The following is a 26,926-nucleotide window of genomic DNA, read 5'->3' as shown; positions in this document are numbered from 1 at the left end:
AACTTCTGTTTACCTAGGAATACGACAAAAATCAGAAAAGTTTAATTCTGTAATAAATTTTTTGGTAATAAAAGTTTTATTATTGATTATATTTTATCAGAAAATACCTTGGAGTTCTGGTAAAATATCAAAAGCTTGCACTGAAATATCAGGTGTCCAAAAAAGATTTTGCTATTTTTTATGGGAAAAATTAAAAAAAAAAATTTATTTTAAAATGAATTTATTCATCAAAAAAATATATATTAGAATAATATTCACATAATACAACTTTCACAAAGTGGTTTAATAACTTAAAAATGTTGTTTTATAAAAACATTTTGTTTTACTGTGGAAAAGTCGTCACACTTCTTTCAGATAATTTTAACTCTTAAACTGTATGTAGCTTGTATGGTTGTCCAGATCTGGAACAAGTGGAAATCTTTTAGTAAGAGAGCTGGCAAAGATGGTGGAAGAGAAGCAATCTCCAACTCAAACTCAATTTCCACTATACTGTCATTAGTAATACCTTATGGTGGTTCCAGAGGCTAAACAGAAAAAGAGAGAGATAAGGGTGGTAGCCTGAAGAAACAGAACTTTCTTCCTGTTCACTGTGTTGGTTTTATTCTACAGTTCTCCCTGAATTTTTTCCAAATGGTTATAGTAAATATTATTAGGAATATATTTTTTTTTTTTACTACTAAAAACTCGTGATGAATAATTCCTGTGGAAATCCACCAACACATAACATTTTTCTTAACGTCAGTTATGCCTTTTGTGTTTTAGGCAGTCATTTGACATAATCAATGAGACCTGAGGATGAATGATGATGATATGTATGAGTGTAAATGAAGTGTAGTCTTGTACAGTCTCAGTTCGAACATTCCTGAGATGCGTGGTTAATTGAAACCCAACCACCAAAGAACACCAGTATCCACAATCTAGTATTCAAATGCGTGCAAGAGTAACCTGTTTTTGGCTAACCATACTAAGGATGTAAGGAAATGTACGGCTTGATATTTACTCCTTAAAATGCGACAATTGGATGACTCAATCTACCTTACAGTTCTATTATATATGCATATTAATTGTGAATCAGAAAAATCCTTAGATTGTGGCCAAAAAAATCAGCAAGAACATTTCTAGTCTTATAATGAAAATAACAGAACATTTCTTGTTAGTTATGTATGTTAACTGGAGGATTTAATCTCAATCTAAAGTTAAATAATGATTACATACATGATACTAACCGCAGAATTTCCTGGAACATTTTCACCACAGTGCTTTGGAATATCATTTTGACAAGCTTTACTCAATTTTGGATCTAGGTTAATGTTCTCTCGCTGCTGAAGTAACTGGAATTTCAACTGCTGTCTACACTCTTTTGGAATATTATGTCTCACTTCGGTTATTGTGTCATTTCTAATATGCTAAAAAAAAAAAAAAAATTAAAAATAAATTATTATTTTTTTAAATGGCATCTAATGCTACAGTAATAAGACCCTAATAAATCCCAAGCATGCAATGCAACTACATCCAATGCTGTTAAATATTTACAAGAACTGGTCTTTTAAACATCACTTTGCACATCTATATCTATACTTCAGACTTTTCAATCTCCAAGATGCTACTCTCTGAAATACTGAAGGTGTTATGGATGACAGATTAACACCTTATACACTTTTATTATTAAACGTTTATGTCAAAAAGTTAAAATCCAACAATATAACAGATGTAGTAACTTAAATAACAAATCATTACAAGACTTTGGATAATAAAACAACATATGAGTAAAGTTACATACAAATTAATTATACCAAACAATTTCTGAGTATATAAACATATGGTAGATTCAGGTTCTGTAAATTCAAAATTTCATATAACTCAACACAGATTTAAAATAAAGAAAAAACTTTTGTTAGAGAAAATACACTGTTTTTAACAAATTGGAAGGGTGACTACGAGTAATTTTATTTTGATCATTAAAAAAATATTTGGTTAAATTAGTGAAGCAACTTGGCTGCTTGTGTAACTTTTTTTTAATCATAAAGAAACAAAACCACATAAAAAAATAACAAAAAGAATACTGACCTCACTAAGGCAATAAACAACATCAGCTTTTGTCTTTGCTTTTGGACAAAAACGTAAAACTGCATTACGACAAGCTTTTTCAAATTTTACAGTAAAATGATAATCTTTTAATGTTATAAGCTGAAAATGCTCAACAGCTGCACGACATTTATACTGAGCTCTAACATCAGGTTCATTTTTCTTTTCAATAAGGCAATCCATAACGTTTCCAGCATCCTTTGCTTGAAATTCAGCCTTAAACAAAAACCTTAAAAATTACTCACAAAATTTTATCTCTCTATGATATTATCACTAATTCTTATCATTATACTAAGAGTTTATAAAATGGGTCGAAAAATCTATGTAGGAAGCAAAAAACTTTCAAGCAAAACTATTAGATAAGGAAATATCTTTGGTAATCTATCTATATGGTAATGTCTCTGATAAAAGAAATTTTTCTCTCATGTGATAAAAAACGGAGTATTTAACAAACTTTTACAAATTTGTATTTTACAAACTTTTAAAGTTTTTATTTTACAAACTTTAAAGTAGAAACAACTGATAAATTTATAGATTAATTTATGTGTCAAATGTAATAATGACAAGTAAATATAGATGTAGATAAAGTATAAATGTAAATGCAAAAGTAGGTGTAGATGTAGATTGGAGTGAAAGCAATCCTGTGTTGGCTATCACCTTGATTTTTATCACTCCAATATTTATTTTGTTCAGATAAAACATAATTTTAAAAAAGGCACTAGAAAGTTTTTGCAATATGACTTCATTTAAAAAAAATTTCAAAGTAATTTTCACCACACACTACATACTTCTCCATCCTTTTCAAAGAAACCCTGTCATGTTTTGTCAGATCTGGACGCACTCATTGTACCAAGTCTTTAGGTCATCATCAATTGTAAAATGCCTCCCTTTCAGTCTGTTCTTCAATTGGGGGAACAACACAAAGTCACATGGAGCAACATCAAAACTGTAGGAAAGGTGTTCTAATAGATTTATTCCAATACTGATCAAATACTAAAAGCAAATTCTGGAGTGGTGCACTGGAGCACTATCTTGGTGAAGAAACCATATGTCCATCCTTGAATTTGGATGCAGCTTCTTGAGAGTTTCAATAACTTTAGCCAGGCAATCCTTGATATACCACTTCCCTGTAACTGTCTTCAGAGTTTCCAACACAACTCACTCTAAAACTCCTCTCACACTAAAAACACTAGGGCCATTTCTTTTTCACTGATCTGCCACAGAGGTATCTTCATTTTTGATCTGAGCCTTGGTTGGGACGTCATAATAGTAAAGTCACCTGTCACAATACAAACGGAGATTTCCAGTTTTTAAACTTTTTTAGAATTTCATATCTGATCACTGGTCAAGTTATGTGGCACCCAAAGGGTAAAAATCTTGAAGGTGATCTTGTAGAACAGCCTGAATGGCTGGTGCATTAACGCCCAAGGACACCTCTATTTGCGTGGGACTTGTCTGAACATGTGCTAACTTGTTTGAGCGGGACCTGGCTGAATATGTTCTAACTTGCAACTGCCTATGATGAACTATTCCATTGTATTGCTGAATTTTCCATGGTAAATGGTTAACATGTTTGATAATAATAAAATTAATTTATACAGTGTTCCAAAGTGTTGGCCAAACTTAAGGAACTGCTACAGAATATAAAGATAAACAAAAAGTTCATGTGGACAAATCTTACTTCATTTTCAAATTTTATTTTATTTTTTATTCTTCAATAAAAATTTATATCTTAGGAATGGATTGAGTTACTTTGAATAAATTTGCTGTACATGCACCCAACATCACCTCAAATAAATAAGTTTGAAAATATCAAAATAGTGGCTATTTACATTTTTTAATCATTAATAGCATGTAAATATTACTTTTATCAAATTTTAACATTACTTTTTATGAAATATTTTAATACGTAATATGTTAAGTAAAAATTAAACTGTTAAAGCGAATCCAAAAGTAATGCAAGCTAATAATATTGTGCCTGTTTCACTTCCTTCACTAATTGAATTATAAATAATAATTTCTATTACAGTAATTATTATTAACAATTAAAAGAAAAGAGGGCATAACTTTGGCCTAAAACCTTCAATAAACAAAGTAATGAATATATCAGAAGTGTAAATAAAGAAATCTATCAGTTAACTATTTAGATTTTCGAGAACTTACACAATAACCTTCTTATATTAGAGTAATAACTTACACTTGGAGATTACTATGTAAGCTAACAATCATTTAAATTACATTCTCAAAATGGTCTCCATTTGCCTGAAGACATTTTCGTACAGATTTCTGCCAATCAATGTGCTCCATTTCCTGTTTTAGACCATTGAAAGCCACATCAATTCTTCCTGCATTTCTTGTTACCTAAACTGATATATACATATATTATCTTTTAATCAATTCCAAAGAAAGAAGTCTAATGGAGTGAGGTCTGGTGGCAGGGCGTTTGCAGGTCTACTTCTTCCAATCTAGCGGCCTTCAAATACACCATCAAGACAACAGTACACCTGGTTTGCTGCATGAAGTCAAGTGCTATTATGCTAAAACCAACGGTTAACTCTGGTTTTCAATGGAATAACATCAGTAAGGATATTCTTATTCTTCCATAGATATAATGCTTCCTCCATAATATTACTAAACTTCATTTCTTAATCAGGTCAATCCATTTGAAATGTCCCAAACAAACATAAGCTGGTTACTTGACCAATTCAAAAAAAAATTGAAACTTACCAACTTGTTTCCTACATGTTTCAGGACCTTAAAACTTTTTTAAAATTTTTTATTTAAGCAGTTTACCTGTGATGGCCATTTTTGTTATGGTGCACACATCTATTTTTGCGATTGTAAGGGTTTACAGAAAAAAATTATAACTAAAAAAACTATTGATGCTGGAAGGATGAAACAAAAAACAGTTTAATCATATTTTCTCATGGTAAAAGATTGGTACAGTGGTTTATTTACCTATCTCTCTTTTTTCTATGAAAAAATCACCAATAAATTTGAACATGAAAAATGGTGAAATTTCACTTTTGGTAATTTTTTTAAGAAGCAGGGATGGCATACACAGTTTGAATTTTTTTATATGTAGGTGTATGTTAGTAATTTTACAATAAATAATATTAATGGTGATATACTTACCCATAAATTTTTGAAAACAATTTTTTTTTTAAATTCAAATTTTGGCTTCAAATAAATCTGATAGGGCTGGTGATAAAAATCTCAAATTTGCAGTGTTTTTCCAAATAAAAACAGTTTCTTGTGTATTGCACTGATAAAAAGTTATAAACTCTCAAAAATCATGAAAAATCCTGTTAAACGGAATATCATTTTGATGGGCCATCAAAATGTTTTTTATGTTCAACTTTATTGGTAATTTTCTCATAGAAAGAAGAGAGATAGGTAAATAAACTAGTGGGCCAATCTTTTACCTTGAGAAAATATGAATAAATTGCTTTTTGTTTTATCCTCCCAGAACAATTAGTGTTTTAGTTATGATTTTTTCTGTAAACCCTTATAATAAAAAAATAGGTGTGCACACTAACAAAAATGGCCACCACAGGTAAACTGCTTTATTTAATAAAATATTTAAAAAGAATAGTTTTAGGGTCCTGGGACATGTAGAAACAAGTTTCAAAATTTCAATTTTGTTTGACTTGATCAAGCAACCACCCTTGGGTCACTTCAAATGGATTGACCCAATCTAATTTCAAAATATTTAGGTCTAATCAATTTTCCCACAATTATTCTTGTCCGCATATAGATTTAGAGTATCTAAATCTATTTTTAAAATTATTTTCAGTCACAATATGAGGTTTCTGATGGTGCCATGAATGTATTTGCAATTTGTTTATCCCATCTCTAGTGTATTTTGCTTCATCATTAAAAATAATTCTATTTACTATGTTTACTATTTTGTTGTAATCAATCACAGAAGCATGGATGGTTTGGAAGGACATGGGATTTTATACTTTGAACTTTTAGCAGGCAGTAAGGATACAACAAAACATCACACTGTAACAAACAGTCTCCAAACATGGATTTTACAAGTAACTAGCCCTGTTGATGGTTTGGGTCTGGATTATCTGTAGCATACAACTTGTCTTTATGAAGTTCTTCTCTTTCTGCATGGGCTTTTGGAAAAGAACCTATTTAATATCCTGAAAATATTACCTGTTATAGCTCTTAATAACCTTTTTTTCCAGCTCCCCAGGATTGGTCCTGGAGTCAACCATGTGGGATAACTCAACCCAAAGAAGTGTCCTCCAATTCTAACAGGCCTTCCCACCCTCCGGTAGTATGTACAGCATGGTAGGTTGGCCCACCAGTTCTGGATCTTTTCTTTTCTTCGTGTGCCTGTGCCTCTAACTGGTAAAGCAGAGGTTAACCCAGGCCTGGCTATGTCATTCCCAGGATCTCTACCCCACCAGCCGGGAGATGGTCTTAATTGCTTTGCCTGCCTCAAGCTTTGGGACGGGAGGTCTGGGCCCAGCTATGCTGTTCCCGGTTCCTCACTGGGACTTGGTCTTGATTTTTTTTTAGACCATTTTCCATTGAGTGTATTTGGCTTCTTTTGTCTTTATAATTTCTGTCACCACGATTCAATCTTATGCCATTCTGTGGTGCATTCAAGCATATAGCACCGTGGAATCCAGTGTAATCCACTCCAATCCATGCCGTTGTTTGAGTTCAACCCATTTATGACACTTGTAATAGGTATTTTCAGGTGAGTCAATCAGGCCGCAATATATACCAGTTGGGCAGCTTGATTTGCCTAAAATGATGAAGGTATTTTGGTTGTTTTTTTTTTTGCATCCTTCTTGCTGAAAAAATAGCATTTTTATTCAATTATAGAAGATCTTGAATCCACATTACAATAGCCATATATAATAACTATGTCTACATATTCTTCATTGGTGAAAATGGCATTTTTACATTTGAAAAACTAAGTACAAAATAAAAAAAATACAAGTGACTTTACACAGTAATAACAATATGCTTACCATATTTTTTGGGTCCAACCCAATACATATTTTAGAAATTACTTAAAAGTCTTAACAGTTTACTGAAACATTAAACTTTATTTATTTATTTAGTTGTATTTTTCACTAGACATGACTTTTTTTCAGAAATGGTTTGTTTGTTTTAATTACATCATAAAATTCACAACAATAAAGTTCTGAATTAATTTTAACATTTAGGAGATGTTTTAACAGTAGATACTGAAAGTCTATCCCTTTCTGCAGACCAAATGTTCCCTGCAATTAAAAAAATTCTCTCAACTGGAGCAGATGTTAAATGATGATAAATTTATCCACTGAAAATTACTAACTTTATCAAAACTGGTTCTCCACAACTCAAAGTATTGGATACTTGAATTTTAAAAATTGTCTACACTGATAAGAATTTTTGTTCCTGAACATCATTTTTTTTTTTTAGAGTGCATAGCAATTCTTTGGCAGAATATTATATAAATTTGTGGGTTTTCTTTCCTAAAGTTGACAAATTAATTCAGAATATATCTGAAATGCTTCTGTTGCTGTGATAGAATTAGCTTTAAATTTCAGAACTACATTAACTGTAGAGTCCCAATAAAAATTTCAAAATTGGTTCACTTTCTAGATTTTCAAAAAAAAAAAATCAAATAATAATTTTGGGCATTTGTCACAAGATAAGAAGTAGGACTTAGGCCATCAAAAATGGAAAGAATTCTTTCTATTGCAGGTAACAAACTAAGGAACCTTGTGCTGCTATGAGAAAATACGTTAATGTAACCTGTTTCCACAAATTCACAGAACTCATCTTCAGAAGTTTCGTTATTCTTACTCTATTAATGTGAAAATATTTATAAATTTTTATAATAATAACTTCTATGTCCAGAGATAGAGAATCACATGCTGCTTATACTGAATCGTGTACAATGTGGGATGAACAACCAATTCTTAAAATAGGTCTATCTAAATCACTTGGAACTTTTCTGAATACATTTTCATTCCCCTTTTTCTTCACACCACAAAAATTACTATTAGCGTTATCAGCAATATAACAAACCAACTTTTCTTCAAGTCTGTATTTTTTCACACACTGAAAAAGATACCGAGTCAAAATTTGAGCAGTTTCACATGAAACTTCATCAAAATTTTAAAGTTTAACTTGAATTCCTTCCACCAGACTGAAATATCTTACAACAAACAGAACAAGTTTTACTTCACTTCTGTTTGAGCTATCCATCATTACTGTTACATAATTAATGTTTTCCGAAGAACGCAACACATTATCAAATAAAAATGGTGAAATAACGTTAACAATAATTGCCTCGGTTTTGGTTCTAGCAGATGAAAATTTTGGTCATATAACTTTTTAACCAGTTTAGATGTGCAGTTTGATGTTTTGAAACTGAGTTTGTGTCTAACAGTGTGGTATGAAAATGTAGCTTCTTTAGCAGCACACTCCAGATCACTGTTATTGTTATTTCCTTTTACTATTATTGGGTTTAAAAAATCTCTTGTTTGCTGAGGCAGTAGCATTAATAGCACTTCCATGTTTAGTTAGCTGTTTTCATGTGGTCTTCAATATCTCTCACTCTTTCCTTTATGTCCCCCAGAAAATTCTCCAGAATATAGCGTGCAATAAACCCATTCATTGTTACTGTCATTACACAATTTCAAAATTTGTTCCTGTTGCAAGTTAACATTAAACATAGATTATCTTTTGCATGACAAGAGAAAAAATGAATACAGGTAAAATAACAAAAAAACATGGAGATGAGTTACTTCATACATAAAAACAACATAAACACATTGCCCCTCCTTGTGTTGTGTTGCCAAATAACTAATTAAAAAGTTGTGGTGAGATTGGTAGCCACGCCTCTGTCAAAATCAACATCAGCACTTGTTCCAAAGTTGGCTGTGAGATGCACAGCCGTAAGAGAATGTTTAAAAATGTGATGTCGAACATATAGTTCTAAAATTAAAAAAAATCTTCGCCAGTCATAAAATTCTCAAACTCTGGAGAGCATTAAAAACCAGGACTGTCTGGGCTAATACCGGATGTATGGTAAGCATAAATATGCTGCAAATTATGTACATTTGCTCACACTCTTTTCACACTTAACAACTCATCAATACTAAATCACTTTAATAAAAACCTGGAAAAGTATTGCATGACTTTCCAGGCTATTAATAATAAAAATTTGGAGTTAGATCCAACAAAAAAACGAAAAGAATAAACGAAGAAATTATTTTTAGAGTGGGGAATAAATTTTAACAAAAGCTTTTCTCAAAATATCCATACATAGGTTAAGCTTCAAAAATTTGCTTAAATAAAGTTTTCTCTAAATCTAACACCACCTTAAATAAAGACTAAAATAAGAAAAAGAAAATTTTCAAAACTTTTCTGCATTCAGTTCCGGGTCTATTTAAAAAAAAATATATTTATTTCTTGATAGCTCTATATATGAAGTGTAAACTTCCAAAAAATTGTTGAAAAATAATTAAACTGAATGGAGATAAAGCAAAATAACAAAAAAATTTCTATTTTAAGAGGTGAAGTTGATTTTTTGAAAAAGATTTATTATTATTATTATTATATATATATATATGTACATAATGATGAAAATAATTCACCTGAAAAAAATTCTCTTGTAAAATTCACAAAAGTAAACACTATTAAAAAAAAATTGCAAACATATGTATGCTATGAAGGATAGTCTAGACAAAATATGAAAATTTTTTTCTGAATTACCTCACAGTGCTTCTCTATGATAATTTGACATGTTGCTAGTACTATTGGGTTAAGTTCAATATTTGCAGATTCTACTTGAGTAAAATTAGATACTTGATTCTTACAATCTTGTGAAAGACTAAAAAAAAAAGAAATAGAGATTAACTAATTAACTCTACAGTTGTAATTAAAATGAAAAAAAAAATAAAAAATAAATGAAAACCGTCACAACCTAATGTAGCTAATTATAGCCAAGGTTAAAACATTATTCAATTTTTTAATAGTAAATTCTAATATTAACAATAAATTATGATTTTTTTTAAATCTACTGCTAAAAAATATGATGTAATATTAAAAAAATATGCTAAAATATATGATAAAGAAAGTATTAATATTCTAGTACACAGTGGATACTAAGTACATACATTCAAAGCTTTTACTGAACAATACTAATTAATCATTTACATTTGATACTGTCTCTTTCTTACTGCACTAGAAAGTTACATATTAGAATAAATTTATAAAATCTTTCCATGGAAGAAATTAATTTTTTTTTTGGGGGGAGTATAATTAACATACTGTTATAAAAAGCGTCAGACGTACAAAATACTTTTTAAAATGTGACTGGCAGATTTTCAATTTAAATTTTCGTGATTATAAGTTCTCAGTTCATAAAATCATTTTATATTTAACAACCAATACACAGGTTGTTACATGCAGAAGAGGCTGTACTGAATATTTTTTTATTTTGTATTCTTGAAAATTTATCAAACTGGTGGTTAAATCTAATGCCTTTCCCCTAAATTATACAATAATCAGTCGTAATTATGAAATATTCTTCTATGTATTTATACACAGTAAAACAGTTTATATATTAAAGAACAGTTGTATATTAAATTTATAATAAAAACACAAAAATTCAAACAGAAAAACAAAAAAAAAATTTACTCATAATATCAATTTTATAAACTGCAGATTACATTTAACAACCATGAGCTATTTATTTAAAATTTATGCCATAAAAAAGGAAATAATTTCATTCGGTGATTGTAACATTACAAGTGTTTAAATTACATACTTGTAAATAGTAAATAAATCATACATCTTAATTTAATTTCACTGTCCTATTATACTATAAAAAAAAATTAAGTAATGTAAAATAAAAGAGATAATAATACTAAATAACTTATGTATGATCTGTACTATGCACAGCAGAATGTTAGTTTAGTTTAGCAACGGTTATAGTTTTTTATCATCATGAAGAACCGAAACTGATATTAAACCTATTTTTTTTATTCTAACTATTATAAAAATCTTAATTTATTTAATTTGGTAAAGCTGACTTAATTTTTGCCTCTTAATTTTATGAGAATTATATGTAAATTGAACCTAAGACAAATAATGTATTTTGCACTTTCTAATTCAGAGCTGACTTGGAATTTCTGATTAATTGTTATTGAAGTCATCTCTTTCATTATTTAAAGTTTTTTCATTTAAAACTTTAGAATTATGCCATCAACTCTTTAAATTTCAAAACTTCAATTGTTTCAGCATCCTCTGTTTTAGTATCATATCCTGAATACAGTTTTTAGTTTATATGGTACTAGCTAAATCCAAGAATTTACTTATAAACCTAATGCATTAATATTAAATTTCTTTGCTATGTCTTTACTTCCATCATCTATTACACAATAATTTTTCTCATGTCCTTTAAATATATATTCTTAATGTTTTAAATATGCTCCAACTGTCTGCAGTATGCAACAAATGCGTTGCAATTGTAGCTAAATCATTACAACCAGCAAAATAACTGTAATTTATTTGAAAAGAATCGCTGGGTAAGGTCATTCCTTCCATACTGTAATAATGTTCCTCCTCAATTACTTTAAGACATGAACTCGTAAGTATTTTTTGTAACAATAAAGACTTTTTCTTTATGTAATACATATAAGTGTTTAAATTATATTTTTTAAAAGACAAACTAATTTATTAATTTATTTAACACTTTCAGGACTAGACTTTTTCTGGAAAAGGTTTACAAAAATTGCATGCTTATATTATTGTTGGTAAAAAAACTGTACAGTGCCTTATGGTGGCTATTTGTAAGCTTGTACTAAAAAATTTATAAAATTTTTTATTACCAATATTCTTTTTTAAATATTTTTTAAAAAAGCATTTTTTTAAATTGTAGGAAAACTATTGCACTATCAACTTGAAATGTTTTTTTGGGGTCTTAATAAAACATTTTTCTGAAGATTAAAGAATCCAAAAACAGAAATAAAAAACCAAAAAGGTAAGTTTGAAATCACCTAACTCAAAATCAAGAAACAATTTTCCTGTGGGAATAATGATTTTTAGAATTGTTGTCCTACTTTGTGTTGCACCTGAAAACATCATGATTTTTGGCAATAAATTAATAAATTTTAGTCAAATTTGTAAAATTAAGTTTTTTAGAATTGCCATCGCACAAATCACTCAGACTGAACATTCCTAAGTTCTCAATCAATTTCACTTGATGTTCAAAGTACATTGCTCATTTTGCATATTATAGCAACTCACTAATAAATACTAAAGGAGAAAAACAAAATGGCTAAGATGAAATAAGTATAATGTTATGATTCGAATGTCATAAACAACTAAAAACAATGATAAAATGCACAATGTTCTAGGCTCTTCTACCTACTATGCAACACGCCAATAAATATAGTATTGTAAAAAACTAAATAAATAAAATAAAGCATTTATTTTCACTCTGAACAAACTATGATTTCATGACCAACTAAAAACATAAATGATATTTACATATTATGCAATGTACATGAGTAAATAATGTTCTCTAAAAACAAAAACGTAAACAGTCATTAAGTTCAAAATAATAATTATTTTTGCTTACCATCCGAATATTAATTGCGATGTCATGTGTGACTTTAAACAGTAACAAACATAACTTCTATCATATGCAGATTATCATAACTGCCATGAGAACCAAACATGTGATCAGTACAAACGTCATTTTGACATGGACAAAATTTCACCAAATCATCTTTTTCGCATAAAATGAATTGACAAAAAATGTATTATGTATGTATTATTTATTTATTAGTACTATGTTATGTTTAGTTTTTATACAACAGTTAAGGCTTTGTTAAGTACAACAAACAAATTGAATAAAAATTAAAATGAGAGATGTTTATTTTAAAAATAGAAATATAGCATAAATTAATATGGCTTTTATTACTACTACATTCCAATACTAAATTTAAATGGAACAGAATAATTTTAGTTTCAAAAGCTGCACATTCTTAATACATTATTATATTCTAAAAGTAACAAAGATGATTTTTCCTTGTCAGAATAACAGTATGTTGCTTAGGTCACTATTTACTTAATTATTTTATAAATAAATAACTGATGTAGATTATATCTTTTTCCATTTTTTTATTATCTGGATCTCTTCAGTAAGTAAGAAAAACATACAAGGGAAATTTTATTCTTATGCAAAAATTTAGTTTTAAATAATTTCAATTTAATTTACTTTATTACTGACATTAATTATCGGCATATTTTGTCAACTTCACAACAAAATTCAATAATAATATAGACAAGAAAGTTCTTTTCTGATATGAGAAAGGAAATAAGATGGCAATGATATCAAATAGTTAAATATAATAATTATTTTGTGATTATTAATATTTATTATCCTGTTTAATGGATGGTAAACATAGGCAATTGATAAAGAGGTAAGAAAAATATAAACAAAAAAGATAAATACTAACCTTTCAAGATTATCTTGAAGACAAACCATTTCTTCTCCAACACCAGTTTTATCAGAACAAAACACAGCTAAATCATTAACACAAACAATTTCTATCTCAGGCTGCAGATCAACACTAATAGCACGAACACGCATCACTCTGTGTATTTCATCATTACAACCAGGTTTTAACTGAAAAATAAAAAAAAGATTAAACTTTATACACACACACAGAGAGAGAGAGAGAGAGAGAGAGAGGGGGGGATTGTCAAAGGGGATATTTCCAACATTTAAGCAAATTTTAATCTATTCTGACTTATATAAATTATTGGTACAAACTTAACTGATAAACTAATGTTTTTATACCAGTAAATTATAAAACTGATGTAGTAATGTAGTACTAGATAATTAAACAAGTGCATGTTGAATACACATGTAGTAAATTTATGTGCATTTGAGTGGAAGAACAGATTATGTTATTCAGGCATAAAAATGGGCACGGGTAAGATAGTAAACTGCATTCCTCACATGCTGACAGTTTCACATCTACAACATCTCAGGGAGTAGCAACCTGGAAATTAAAGATTAAGGAGTAAGATAAAGTACCAATGGCCAAAGCCATCATTTCATGAACCAGTTCCTTTATAACATAAAAGTTCATCAATACAGTTTTACTGCATTGAAATTTATTAACGGCTGAAGACAATAAAAGTTAATGCCTTTTAAAAGTTTTAACAATCCAAACAGATGTTTTATAAGTTATAAAAAGAATTATAATCACAAGTTTAAGAGAACATAATTTAGTTTCTTGGGACCTTCTCCTGTCAATAGAAACAACTAGCTACATGTGAAAAAATATATCATTGATGTAATTAAAGCAATCAGATTTGTTTATTTCTGAGGGCAATATGGTAAAATAAGTGCAAGCGTTGCAGCAAAGAGCAAAAGTTTTCTTTGTTTGACAAAATTAAAAATCAAAAAGTTTTTCTAATAATAGTATACATCCACTGACCACAAATTTAGGACAGTGCTATGGATGTAACGCTACTCACAATTACACATTAATGTAATACTACCACCTGTAACCATGGTAATTTGATTTACTCTCATTACTTCCGTAACATACAGAAGAATTTGATAATTGTCACACGTTTTAGTTTATTTTTACAGTTACTCCACAAAATATCTTACAGGATAGAAGTTTTTACATTATTCATACTTTTGTAATCAAACAGAATGGAAAAAGTCTTCTCATTGTTTTAAATAGTTTGAATTACCTGTGTACATGTATGTATATAAGTTGCAATAAAATACACTTTAATATTCAATATAATTAAATACCATATAACAAAATATTTAATTAAAGTTTCAACGTTGCTGATTGATTAATCACACTCAGAAGTCTTTAAAAATACACAGTATCTTGATGAAAAGGTTGTGTATGGCATGCTGAAGATAATGGAACATCACTAGTTACAAATCTGAATGGTGCCTTTACAGTATCTCAATATTGTTCTCAGGTATAGTAACCTTTCAATATTTATATATGTGCATCATTTTCTGGGTTTATTAAATTGTACCTCTGTTGACAATGAAACACTGGAACCCAACTTTTTCAAGTGTGGTGAAACAATACATGCACCAGGAACTGGAATAAATGACAGAAAAACTCTTGAATGTCTATGAATTTAACTGTTAAAAGAACATACAAGGATTTTTAAACCAATTCTCTATTGTAAAGACATAACAGAAACTCCCTTTGTATAGCCTGAGTCTTGGTGTTTTGAAACAAATCAAATGGTTCTTTATTAATATACTAGTAAAGACACCATTTATTTATTTGTTTTATATATTTAATTTAATTTATAAATATATTTTATTAAACATTTATTTTTTTTAATGTAATATATTACTAATTGATAGAATATCAGTTCAATTATTATACAGTAAAAAAATATTAAAATTTTATTAATCAAATACAAATTATTTTATAACGTTACTGTGAATAAAGACAGCATTCAGTTATTAACTCTCTTATTATTATAACTATTTCTTTTTCATACCATATCAAAAATTATAATAAAACATTGTGAATAATAATAATGTTATTATTAATAATTATATAATATATTATATATATATGTCGGTGAAGCGGGAAAATTTAAAACTCCTGTGTTTAAGTAGGTTTTTATTTTAACAAGAATGTTTCTTTTTTTTTAAACTTGACGATATTACCACACTAACTTGAAGCATGTGTGTGGGATATGGAAATAATGGAATTTATATTGTATGAAAAATGCCATGCCTGATTGGGATTTAAACCTGGATCCTCCAGATGAAAGGCTGAAACGCTCTCATCATGGAGCTTGGCAGAGTCTTACTCTGTTTAGTAGGACACGCCATTTATTTTTAAAAATAACGACACATGGGGTCCATTACAAATGTGCACTCTTGTAGTCTTATTTGGAAATTTTCTACTATTCACCATAACAAGTTGCATGTGCAACTTCTTGAATTTTTAATTTTAGTTTCACGATTTGCAATTGTTCCACTTATACCTTGCACTTGAGCAAACCCCAAAGGAAAAAGTTGCATGTGGAAAAATCAGGTGATCTAGATGACCAAACAATGTACCCATTCTTGGATATGATATGTTTTGAAAAGAATCTCTTAAAGCAGTATGAGTTGTAGAAATGTTGTGGCCAAGCTTGTGTAACGCACTGCAGTAATGGTTGAGTTTCCTTGATTGTCTTGAAAAAAAGGTCTAATGCCAGATGACAAAAGTGAATACCATACTGTAACCTTCGAAGTAATGGTTTCTCATGCAATTGAACTGGGTTTTTAGTGCTCTAATCTCAACTATTCTGCTTATTTAAGTAGCCATTGAGGTAAAAATGGGATTCATCTGACTTACACATACAAAGGAATTAAGTTTTAAGTTACATTTTTCAATTAAGTTTTCACCACCATCCAAACACTCCAATATTTCTTGACAAAACTTCCTGCAATCTACCAAATTACTGTCTTTTAATTCTTGAACAATTTGAATTTTATAGGGGTGAAAAATTGAAGTCCATATGTATGATTTGACAGCTTGATGGTTCATATACTCAATGCTAATGCATGCCTAATCACAGAATGTTTTTGATTATAGGTTGTAGGAGTTTGCTACAATAAAAAATTTTCTCTCATAAACATTTATAAGTAGAATAGTTTTCCATACAGTTTAATAAAAACATATATTGTATTATTTGCACCATTTAAATAAGTATAGTGAAATCTCCCTAAGACAATAAGTTTGGTTCCAGATGATTTTGGTCTTTTGTAGAGGTGGTCATCTTAGAGAACTTTTCTATTCAGCTTCATGTCCTCTTTATTAATGTTAAACAAACTATTTAACTTTTTCTTTTTACTTATGCAAGACATATAAAAAAAAAAATCTAGTTGAGCTGTTGTATCTAGTTGAGTTCAACAGCTGTTTCATAATATATATTTTGTCTTTATAATACTATCGTTAATTAATTCAATTCAGTTAAATATGTATTAATAGTCAATTCAATTCATTTAAAGTTATATCAGTTCAATAAAATATGTAGTTAAAGTTAAGTCAGTTCTGTTGAAGATGTAACTTAAATGTGAATCTAAATAAATACTTTTATATAATACTTCTTAAAATATAAATATTGTACATGTACATAAAAATTAACCTCAACAATGTGAAATAAGTTACTAATACAATACAAAATACAATTTTATACAATATTAAAATAAATGAAATGTATCTATATCTGTTATAAATTATGTATCACAAAAATATAATTGATCACACTAACAAGGTATTTATTGAAGACATTAATGATCCAGTGGCATAAGTTCTGAATATTGGAAGATGTATTTAGGGACAATTAGTAGAACAATGACTGTCGGTATGGTCATAATGATTTCTTATAGATGTACCAATGTGGCCATAATAATTCTTGTTAAAAGTTTACGGAAATTACTATTTTTAATAAAAATATGTAATTGGAAGAACAGAAGAAATTGATTTAATTAAAATTACAAAAATTTAGTCAAACGATATATATATTACTGTAATAATTCTGTTGATGACAATAATGGAAAAGAAAAAAAACATTAATAAAAAGTTGAATTAAGTTTTCAGAACAGGTTAATAAATTTTGTAAAATGGAAATAAATGTCTAACAAGAAAGTAATATGATAAATGAGGGAGTAATTAATTTTACACTTAAAAAAAAAGAAGTGTGTACTGAAAAATACTGTAAATACCAAATACAGTATCAGTATTTTACACAAAATTTGTTAGTATTTAACACAAGCCTCTAAAGATGCCTACTACTTGAAATATAAATTCAGTGAAGTCTGCCTTCTTGTTTCTATCTTTTCTTTAATCACTTCCTTTTCTAATACAATTTGAACTTTAGAAAGCAAGTCGACAATTCTATTATTACCAAGATGAATCTAATTATTTTAATTTGTTGATATTATTTTGAAAAAGAAGCATTAGCATCTTATCCAGAATTTCTTTCTCCCAATCATTTTCAATACTGATCTGCTGACCTAGTTTTACGACTTCATTTTCAGTTTGAATTACAGTTTTTCCTTCATATTCTCTTCCTCAGGTAACCCAAAATCAATACCATCTTCCTTAAAAAAACTTTTTACCATGTTTTTGTCCACACTAATCTATGCTTCCTATACCTATTTCATTACATCCATCAAAGAAATTTTTTGAATCAATCATCTACATTTTTAACTAAGTCAATAACTGCTACAAGAGAAGTCATTATCTTATGATGATAATGAAGTTTAAACAAATGGATTCCAAAATCTAATGGTCGAGTCTTAATTGTAGTGTTAGACATCACTACAACTATTTGTTTTACTTTTTTAGTACCATATGCATTACTACCTTTGAACAACAATGACTTTCGGTAAAGCTCAATACAAAAGTCCTGTTTCGTTAATTTTGTAAATATCCTTAAGATCATAGTCTTTTATTATGATGGTAACTGTTGTAACCCCTCTGCCACTATGTTTTCAATAACGGATTCACTTTCAGCACACCGATTTTTTAAAACAATATTGTTTCGGTGGCAGGATCTTTCGAACCAACCACTGCTTGCAGTGTTGATTTGCAGTAGTGGTGCATTACTTGTTGTTTTTTCTTATAGAAGTTTACCGCTGATACGTAATCTTTGTGCACGGGCACCCTTAAACCAAGCCAAAGTTAAATCATTCACTTCTTTGTACACTTGAAAAGTTTCGTTTTTAATATTTTTATTATCATTTTTAAACCTTTTCTTTTAAAATTTTTTAGATTTGTGTTTCATCACAATCGTATTTTTCTACTAATTTTCTTTGTGACAGACAACAGCCAGCATCTTCAGTTTACTCAATGTGGTTTCAAAATTTAATATTTTGATTTAATTTTTTTTCTGACATTCTACTAACAAAATTTTTAAAAAAACCTGTACAGCGACAAAAATTATTAAAAAAAAAAAAAACACAAAACACCAATGTTAAACTGAGATGTACAATCACATGTAACTCAAGAGAATGCAATAGTGATGAAATCAGACCTGAAGTCTGCCACCATCTGAATCATTTCTTGTTTTTGTTTGCCTATGTAATTTTAGAAGTGTGCATTCTACAAAGGAGGCTATGATAAACATCTTTGGCACGTGTGACTATAAGAATGAATGAATAAGCCAGGTATTTTTTGACAAGTTCTAAAAGCTTTTGACTAACATTACTCTACAAAGGTTATAATTTCAGGCTCTAAAAAAAAAAAGAATCAAAATGTAATACTGTATTAATATTACTAATATTAATAACAACAAGGATAAGCAAACTATATTCATATGTATATCTATATTTTAGAGTGTATAAACATTATTACAAAACAAAAATTTGTGTTAATGTAAGCAAGAAAATGTATATGTAAATTTGTGTAAGAAAAAAGTAAAAAAATCTACATACAGACCTTTCGATTGAGGGTAGAATGCTTACCAGTAAACTGCTGCTGCTGTGACAGCAGGTATACAAATAAGATTACTTGAATTGAACTGCTCAAAAATCTTAAAGTGGAGTTTACTCGGAAATATGGCTAAGTTAGAAACTGCTAATCTGGATTTAAAGGAGGGAATCCCCTCCTACTAGCCTGCAAAAGGGCATCCATAAACTCCTTTGTAAGCTGACTGCTTGCCCTTGTTAGTATAAGTAACATAATAAGAATATAATATAAAATGTTGTACCTTAATTTCTTTATTTTTTGGGGTAAATTTTCTAAAAGGATATACAGCGAAGAAGAAATGCAGAATACATGGTGTACTCCAATGAAAAGTAAGAGGAATATAACAAAGTAGCACCTTATAATTAATATAAAATTAATATTAATATCTTGAACAAGAAATTATACAGCAACAAACAAAACAAAAGAAAAAAAATGGAAAACAAAGTTAACTAAAACACACTGAATGAAGATAAAACTTTAGAAACATAGTTTAATTAAAAAATTAGAAGTACTACATAAATACTCACCCTAATAGAATCATGACCAAGGTAGACAATTCTATAAAGACATGGAAGAACAAGAGGACCAAGATCAGGATCCATGCTGGTTTCATCATGCCATGAATGTTTAGCATGACAGTAATGAACAGCATCCTCATGGCATTGCTTATACAACTGAGGATCCAGTTTGTAATCCCGAGCAATGAAATACTGAATTTGTAATAATGCAGTTTCACAGGCATCAGTCATTAGAGCAGTACCAATATGATCCATTAAACAAGTTATTACTCTGAAACATAAGAATAAAATAAAAGACTGATAAAAATTCAGTCATGACAAATGGGAAAATTACTTTAAAATTATCAAAAAAAAGCCAACACAGGGTTCCACAACTTTCCCAGCTTTGCTCTTGACAGATTCTAATTTCAAATATGTAATATGATTTTTAAATATTAATGACTTAATTATGCAATATTCAGAGTACAACTTTATAAAGATCAAAATATTCAGTAAAAAAAAAAATAAACTGACTTGGCCCCCTTGACCAATGATGTTTTTATGTTAAAAATGATGCATTATTAATAGTATAATTGAAGAAAAAAAAAATCAAAATTCTTAAACCACTTTGTATAATTTATCTATTGCTTCCTCACCTGCAATGCCCAGTAATTCTGTAAATATCCCATCTCTCCAAGGAGCCTTTCTACCATTCAATCTTTTAATGCACTATTAAATTCAGATCTCAATATTGTATCTCCCTTTTCATCCTCTTCAACTTCCTCTATAACACCAGTTTCTAATTCATTTCCTCCATATCTCTTCAATATATTCCACCCGCCCATTAACCTTTTCTTTTGTATTATAAATCGGTGTACCATCTTTATTTATCACATTATTTGATTTTAATTTTTGTACCATGAAATTCTCCTTAACTTACTTGTTTGCTCTGTCTATTCTACCAATAATCATTTCTCTTTCCACTTCTGAACACTTTTCTCTAATCCACTCTTCTTTCACTAATTTGCACTTCCTGTGTTTACGCCATTCTGGCATAAAGTTTTCCGTTATTTTCTACGAATTCCAAGCTAGGGTGGGTCCCGTTGTTTTGTTACAAGGAATGTTTAAATCTCACTTTGTTTCGTATTTCTGTGTTTGTCAGTCCACCTGTTTCTATTATTGTTCTTGTGTTCGACCCTCCCACCGTCATCCTTAGTGACCGCGTCCATTCTTCTATCGAGTTATTTTTGTCTACCCTTTTCATACACCTGTTATTCTTTCGTCCCCTTACTAATACATGCACACATCTCTTGTCTTTTACACACACTCTCTCCTGTCCACTACCTGGATCTGGTTACCCCCGTTTTCTTTCGCCATCTTTTCGGCAGAGTAGATCCAACATCTCACCAGTGCAGTCGCCTATGGCCATACTCTCCTGCAAACTTTGTGGTAACATTCTCATTCAAGCAGAATCTCAAAACTCCTCACTATACATCTGAGATTCTACGCATCATTCTACCACCAAACCACATCACACCTCGGTATTCCTGATACACCGTGCGGACTACGCCCAGGATTACATAGGTATTCATCGGTACTTGCTTTTACGAGTTCATCTCTGGCTAATATTTGTGTGTGATACAGGCAAGTGCAAATTATTCATCATTATTCATATTAAACGTTTATGTTATTCTTGTTCATGTGTAGCCCATTTTATGGGTTATTAAATGCAAACTATCGTTCTCATCAAATCTACTTTTAATCTAAACACTACTTCAGAATTATAAAACTTATGTGCGATATATTTCATATAGTATTATTGATTTTAATGTGTTTATATTGTGATTTAACGCCTTCTATACTGAAATTATTGTAAACAACTCTCTTATTTTTCGACTCTGTTACACTGTGTATTTATAAAGGATTATTCACGTATTTTTGTATTTAACAGCATTATTCATTTGTTAATTCAGCTGATATATTAAGTAGTATTAAGTTATGATAATTGTAACATAAATTCATTTGTTTTCAATAAAGTCCAATTTCTTTTGGCAAATACTAACTGTGTTTTTTGTTAACTTTACCCAACATCCTGTTTATAGTATTTCTTAATTGTTGATAGTTCCTTCTACTTTCTTCATCACTAGCATTCTTATACTTTTTACTTTCACCTATCAGCTGCATTACATACTCTGATTTCCAGGGTTTCCTACCAGTTCTCTCTGTTTCACCTAAGTTCACTTTTGCTGATTTAAGCATTTCCTTTTTAACATTCTCCCATTCTTCTTCTATATTTTCTACTGTATCGTTTTTACTCAGACCTCTTGCAATGTCGTGCTCAAAAATCTTCTATACCTCAAGCTCTTTAAATTCCACTGATTCATCTGACACTTTTTCTTCAGGTTTTTAAATCCCAATCTATATTTCATTTCACTAAATTATGGTCGCTATTAATGTCTGCTCCAGGATTTGCTTTGCAGTCAAGGAGTTGAATTCTAAATTTTTGTTTAACTTTGATAGAATGTATCTGATACCTTGCAGTATCACAAAGCTTTTTCCATGTGCATGTTCTATTAAGATTTTTAAACTGGATTTTTGGCAATTACTAAATTATACTTTGTGCAAAACTAAATAAGTTGGTCTCCTTTTTCGTTCCTTTTGCCCAGCCCATTTTCACCAATAATATTTCCTTCCTTGCCTTTTCCGATGCTTGCATTCCATTCTCCAACTATTATTAAATTTTCATCCCCTTTCATGTGTTTAATTGCTTTGTCAATTTCTTCGTATACACACTCTACCTCATCATCATCATGAGCACTTGTAGGCGCAAAGAAGTTAACAATCGCTGTCGGCTTAGGTTTTGATTTTATACTTATTACAATGATTCTATCACTAAGCTTTTTGAAATACTTTACTCTCTTCCCTATCTTCTTGTTCATTACGAAACCTACTCCTGCCTGCCCTTTATTTGAACTGAGTTAATTATTCTAATATCATCTGACCATAGTCATTTTTTTCTTCCCATCAAACCTTGCTAATTCCTACGACACCTACATTTAACCTATCCTTTTCGCTCTTTAAATTTTATAACCTACCAACCTTTTTTAGACTTCTAACATTCCACACTCCAACTCTTAGCATGTTATTTTTTAATTTTCTGATGACTCTTTCCTTAATAGTCCCCACCCAGAGATCCAAATGGGTGACTAGTTTAACTCTGAAATATTTTAACAATGAAGGTGCCTCCATCCTTGTTAAATGAGAATGTAGAGAGCTACATTTTCTTGGAAAAAAAACAGCCATAGTTTTCCATTGCTTTCAGCTGCGCAGTACTCAGAAGAATGAGCAACAAGTCCTCCTGAACTACACCCTAAACAACTACCGAAAGAGCTGCTGCCCTCTTTCAGGAATCATTCCTTAATCTGGCTCTCAACAGTTACATCTCTGATATGGCTGCACCTCTGGTCCAGCTACTCTGTGTCACTGAGCACTTAAGCCCCCTCACCATTGGCAAGGTCTCAAGATTCATAGAGGGAGCAATATTCATAATTTTGTGCAATAATATGACATTATTAACAAGGCTAGAAAAAATTATAAAAAATAAACAGGCTTCTTTTGACACAAAAGAAGGAAAAGATGGGCACCATGATGCCTTCTTGGCCAATGGAGTTACAAATTATGTCAAAGGTGGATATATATATATATATATATATATATATATATATATATATATATATATATACATATATAGAGCCAAATATTTGTACCAAATTTTAACTTTTTTGGTCAACAAGTTTTTGAGGTATGAAGCAAAAACTGTTTAGAAATAGTGTTAAATATGCCCCTACCCTAAATTCAATTTACTTAAAAGTTTGAAATTTTAAATAACTCAATAAGTACTTCATTAAACTAAAGCGCAATTTTCTATAACCACTATAAAAAAATTAAAATTGTGAAAACTTATAAATATAAATATTTTGAGCCATTTTTGAAGAATTTATGTTTATGTAATCTGAAGACAATAACCAAAATATAGGCACACACATATGTTATACAAACTATTTCCAGATTTTTTCAATTACTTTTTTTATGGTGGGAGTACAAAAAAAAAACAAGAATTTTTCAGTAGGCATGTGGATTGGCAGTGCTGCCCTCTCCTGCTGGGTAAGTTTACTAGGCATTCTCTCTGCTCAGTTGGCCAGGAAGCATCATGAGAAATCATTGCAATGGACAGAGTAATTGTTTTTTTAAGCCCCAACCAACATTCTAACTTTAAGGAGCAACATGCTGTCAAATTCTGTTTCCTATTAAAGAAATCAGTGGCAGAACTAGTTTCAATGCTTCAGGAAGCTTAAGAAAGGAAGCTCTAACCCAGGCAAGAATTAAGGAGTGGTTAGCCCAGTTCAGAAGTGGCCAAATGTCACTTTAGGATGAATATGATTCGAGTAGCCCCTCAACATCCAGAATAGATGATGTTCAAAAAGTGCGTGATGCCTTCCTGTATGATTATACCAGAACAATCAACGAATTTGAGGAAATAACTGGAATCTCCTGGATTCAAGCCAAAGAATCCTAATTGAAGATATGAACTCTAGCATGTTGTGGCAAAGTTTGTGCCATGACTGCTTTCTGATGACCAGAGAGAGAACCACCAGAGTGTGCCAGGAATTGAAAGAACAGACATTTTCTGATCTAGATTTTTTTCAAATCATAACAAGGGATAATCTTACTGTTATAGCTATGACCCAAAAACAAAACAGAAGTTTTATCCAGTGGAAAACAGCTTCATCAACCAGACCAAAAAAAGGCATGGCAAGTGAAACTAAATGTGGAGTCCATGATGATTTGTTTTTTCAACACCAAAGGAGTTGTTCATATTACATTTGTTCCTCAGGATTCTACAGTGAACAAACATTACTAACTGCAAATGTTGAAAGATTGCATGAAGTAGTGAGAAAAACTTCCTGAATTGTGGCAATCAGGGGATGCTCATCATGAAATGCCCCTGTCCATACAGTGTTGAAACCAGTTTTTGGTGAAAAACTGGCATGAAAATTATTTCTTACCTCCCTATTACAAGCCTGACATAGTCTTCTGCAACTTCTTATTTCAAAGAACAAAGGAAAACCTAAAGGGAAAAAGTTTTCAGGATGTAGATGTTAAGAAATAATCACTGTAGGCACTTAACAGCAATAGTTCAAAAGAATATAAAAAAAATGTTTCGAGCATTAGAAAAACCCTTACGACAAGTTCATATCATCTAATGGACAGTATTTTGATCAGGTTTGATGTCTTCAAGGTGTTATTTTATATAAAAGAAATTTAAATAATTAATTCTAATTTTTTTTTGGTACCTCTCATATTTCTAGACTAACATGTTAAAATGTCAACAATTGCAAAAATCCTGAAACCCATTTTAGCCGATTTAGTACCTATTTTATTCTATCTTTCTGGTCAAAAATAATAAGAAATCATTAATTCTGCCCCTTAATTAATGTCCTAAAAATTTCAGTATGACCTCATTTAAACTGAGTAGCCGAAATTTGAGTGAAATCTTTCACTAGCCATAACTCGCAAATAAAGCATTTTAGGACATAAGTTTATATGATATTTTTCCATTATTTTCGCAAGTACAATAGGTTACACAAGTCCCACCAGAACTTTGTGATACACTCTGTATATAATATTTGATGAAGTATAATGGTTTATGTCATGCATGACTTTCTGTAATACATATTTTTATTTTTTAAATATTGTTTGGGATTAATAAAGTTTTCTTATAATTACCTTGCTTCTCCTCCATGTACTTTCTGACATGCAATATCGACTACACGCCTACAAGCTTCATTTAATACTGGATCAACTTGCCAATATTCACCTGCATCTGTTTCTTTGATTAGCTGTTCCAGCTAACAAAAATATGTAAATAGAATAAATAAAACATATTTTTAAAAGAACTATATAATCTATATGAATTTTACTTATCTCTAAAATTAGATATATAGGCAACCTTTTAGTATGAGAATTACTGGTTTCATAAAACATCTCTTAAAAGTAACAAAATTATGTAGGAGATTAAATTTTCCAGTTTACATTTAGTATAATTTTTTCTGCACATTATGTTTTTCTTCAGAGGTAGAAGAAACAATTTTATAATACAGAGCCAAGTAAGGTTTTAGTACAATTTAAAAAAAAAATATTTTAAAATTGTCTGAAATTAGACTGAAAAATAATTATAAATATAAATTTAGAAGTTATCTTGATTTGGGGCTCACAGCTAGCTGTATACCTTATAGCATGATAAGTGCAATAATAGCTTGTTTTATGGACTGCCACAGCATAATGTGTTATTAATTAGAGCAAAACAATAGAATGGTGGTTGGGATAGTATCATGGAGTTGCTGGCTCTAAAATATGGTTCAGCCAGGCCTTTGTTAACCTCTTGCATGGAAAGGGAGGAGGCTTCTCAAAGTATTAATGATCTGCTTCATCAAGTAAAATGACAATTTTTTTTTAATTTTCCATTAGATGAGAATTCTTTGTCATATAATTTCTACGAGGGAAAAATAAAATCATGAAAAATAATTATATCATGTTTCTGCGTACATGTCACAGAAACATGATATAATTATACTTTTGAAGAATTTATTTTTCTGTGAAGTGTACACACAAACATGCTTGCTGTTCTGGAACTGTAACAACTGGATATTTAAATAACTGTCAGTCTAGTTAATCAAAATATAAATTTATATTCTAAAAGGTTTTCTTAAAATAAACTGTTTTATCTAATTACTATAATCATATTGGATTAAACTTTTGCAGAAACAAAGGAAAAAAGTA

At 29.9% G+C, this 26,926-nt stretch overlaps 1 protein-coding gene across 1 annotated transcript in view; it reads right to left on the bottom strand.

Moving 5' to 3' along the window:
• Positions 1 to 26,926, bottom strand: part of Glg1 (Golgi apparatus protein 1) — an 84,372-nt gene that overhangs the window by 37,176 nt on the left and 20,270 nt on the right. Inside the window, exons 6-11 of the mRNA XM_075356657.1 lie at positions 25,874 to 25,995; positions 20,117 to 20,378; positions 13,578 to 13,747; positions 9,823 to 9,940; positions 2,068 to 2,301; positions 1,227 to 1,406 (exon numbers count right to left, since the gene is read on the bottom strand). Coding sequence (XP_075212772.1) covers positions 1,227 to 1,406; positions 2,068 to 2,301; positions 9,823 to 9,940; positions 13,578 to 13,747; positions 20,117 to 20,378; positions 25,874 to 25,995 — 1,086 coding nt within the window. The remainder of the gene's footprint in view (positions 1 to 1,226; positions 1,407 to 2,067; positions 2,302 to 9,822; positions 9,941 to 13,577; positions 13,748 to 20,116; positions 20,379 to 25,873; positions 25,996 to 26,926) is intronic.

This window comes from Lycorma delicatula, chromosome 2 (genome assembly GCF_047948215.1).
Source record: "Lycorma delicatula isolate Av1 chromosome 2, ASM4794821v1, whole genome shotgun sequence".
NCBI classification, from domain to species: Eukaryota; Metazoa; Arthropoda; class Insecta; order Hemiptera; family Fulgoridae; genus Lycorma; species Lycorma delicatula.
This window is presented reverse-complemented; position numbering and strand designations above follow the sequence as displayed.